The sequence below is a fragment of the Puntigrus tetrazona genome, unplaced genomic scaffold (genome assembly GCF_018831695.1).
Source record: "Puntigrus tetrazona isolate hp1 unplaced genomic scaffold, ASM1883169v1 S000000472, whole genome shotgun sequence".
Taxonomy (NCBI): domain Eukaryota; kingdom Metazoa; phylum Chordata; class Actinopteri; order Cypriniformes; family Cyprinidae; genus Puntigrus; species Puntigrus tetrazona.
Genome location: NW_025048114.1, coordinates 572,501 through 575,000, shown reverse-complemented (window position 1 = coordinate 575,000; position 2,500 = coordinate 572,501). Strand labels below are relative to the sequence as shown.

The following is a 2,500-nucleotide window of genomic DNA, read 5'->3' as shown; positions in this document are numbered from 1 at the left end:
TGATTTGCCACAATTAGGTAGCTAGCTTTCAAATGCATAACTAGGTATCTAAGTTACACAGCGGTGGATGGATACTGAGGTGTAAAGATAGGTGAGTTGGTCAATAGATGATGGTGTGTTTTCAGGCAGGTAGATATCTTAGCAGATTATGGTATACATTTAGATAGATGGGTAGATAAGATTATGATATATTTTGGTGAATGGATAGATATGTTGATGGGTATGCATTATGGTATATATTTAGGTAGATGGGTATAAATGTCAATAGGGTTAAGACATTATGGCATATATTAAGGTGGCTGGATTGAACGATTAATCACTATTAAATGCGTCCGAACGTTAATAATAAACCTTTTTGTTTGCGTAATATATGCGCGTGTACCATATATATTTATTATTCAATATATTTAAACGCAAACACACACATGTATATATGTAAGAGAAATACGCCATGTTAATGTATTAAATATATATAGATCTAATCTAAAATATAAGCCTATAACTGAATGTGCATGCGTGTAAATGTTTTTAACATATATATTGTATGTGCGTGTCTATATATATATATATACATATACATAATATACGTGAATGTGTAAATGTATTACGTAAACAAAAACATTTATTTTGGATGCAGATAATCGCGATTGATCGTTTGACGGCACTAATATGGATATGTTGAGAAGTAGGCAGATGGGTTAATTACGGTATATATTTTGGTAGAAGGATATAAGTTTGCTGGTTGGTAAATCGATTTTGTTGTATATTTATCTAGATGGATAGATGTGCTAATAGGCATGTCAGTGGATTTTGTATATATATATATATATATATATATATATATATATATATATATATATATATATATATATATATATGAGAGGTAGTGGGATAGATATGTGATGTTGAGATGTCGATATTTAGTAGATGGGGTCAACCGTTGTTTGCTAGTAGAGCTAGAAGCCAAAGTTTGGTGACTGGAGGTAACTTCACTTCAGTTGAAGCTAAGAATGGGTCCTTGACAGCATCACGTTTGACGTGCTCCGCTCGGTGGTCTTCTTCTACATCAAGACCCCTCTGAGAGTGAAGGAGGCTGGGCTGGAGGAGCTCATCCCCACCACCTGGTGGCCCACGCGCTTCGACAAAGAGGTCAGGAACATCAGATAGTTTGAGAAAAGCTGTAACCCGAACTGATCTTGTCAGTCTGAACGCTAATCTGAACTGAGCCCCGGTCGAAGCGACAGATGAGTAATTTTGGGCTGTGTCTCCTGACGCGCGTCCAGGGCAAAGACGAGAGGGACACGCGAGAGGAGACGGCCGAGGAGAGGCTGAGACGCAGAGCGTACGAGCGAGGCTGTCAGAGACTGAAGAAGAGGATCGAGGGTATGTCACACGCACACGACATCACATCCACAAGCATATCTGTCTCCGTGACACTCAGCTGAACCCGTGTGTGTGTGTGTGTGTGTGTGTGTGTGTGTGTGTGTGTGTGTAGTGGTGGAGGAGCTGCAGGTTCAGATCCTGAGGTTAATGCTGAACAACAAAGACAAGGGGACGGTACGTCGATGCTTGTTTTGCTCGCACTGTTATGTCATTTCATGTTTAGAAACGGTGTGGGATTGTCAGAGAAAGGCCTGTTTATACAGGGAGACCCAGTCTGTTTAGTGTGTTATATATCCACGGGGGACCGTGCTGTTGAACTATTAAAAATTAAAATAAAGCTGAAAATGAATAAATAAGTACTTATTCTTTTATTTATTTATTTTCAGCTTTATTTATATTTAACAAAATGATTACATACACGCATGTATATCTGTGTGTGTATAAATAAATAAATAAATAAATAAATATATATATATATATATATATATATATATATATATATATATATATATATATATATATATATATATATATATATATATATATATATATATATATATATATATATATATATATATATATATATGTATATGTATATAATATGAGAAAAAAATTAATTTAAAAGCTTCCAAATAAGTGATTTAGGAAAATAACAACTACATTTAAGTATTAATATTACTAAAACAAAAGCTGTAATAAAAAACAACGAGAAATATATAACAGAAATGGGAAGATATTCTGAAGTATTGATATTCAAAAAAAAAAAAAAAAAAAACATTATAAAAAATTGATGAAGCTAAAATGATAACTTAAAATATAAAATAGATATTAAGAAACTGTATGTAACACTGAAATTAATATAAATATAAATACACAAATATAAATATCTAGTCATTAAAATGTTTATATAATAATAACTGTTACATACATTTAATTCACAATATCTAGCACCCTAACCTTTTTTGGGATTTTTACATATCAACTAAGATGTTGTTTACCCCAGATAATTTTATTTACAATAATTTATTTGATTTATTTGAGTTGGCCATGTAAATATCCTGTACAACTAATGCTGCAGTCTTCAAAAGTCCTGTAATGGTTTTGTGTGATTAATTAC

The 2,500-nt window shown here is 32.7% G+C and overlaps 1 protein-coding gene across 1 annotated transcript in view; it reads left to right on the top strand.

Annotated features, from left to right (window-relative positions):
- The window catches only part of LOC122334047 (E3 ubiquitin-protein ligase RNF123), a 95,728-nt gene that overhangs the window by 7,098 nt on the left and 86,130 nt on the right, over positions 1 to 2,500 (top strand). The window contains 3 exon segments of the mRNA XM_043231948.1: positions 1,032 to 1,149; positions 1,284 to 1,383; positions 1,496 to 1,557. Coding sequence (XP_043087883.1) covers positions 1,032 to 1,149; positions 1,284 to 1,383; positions 1,496 to 1,557 — 280 coding nt within the window.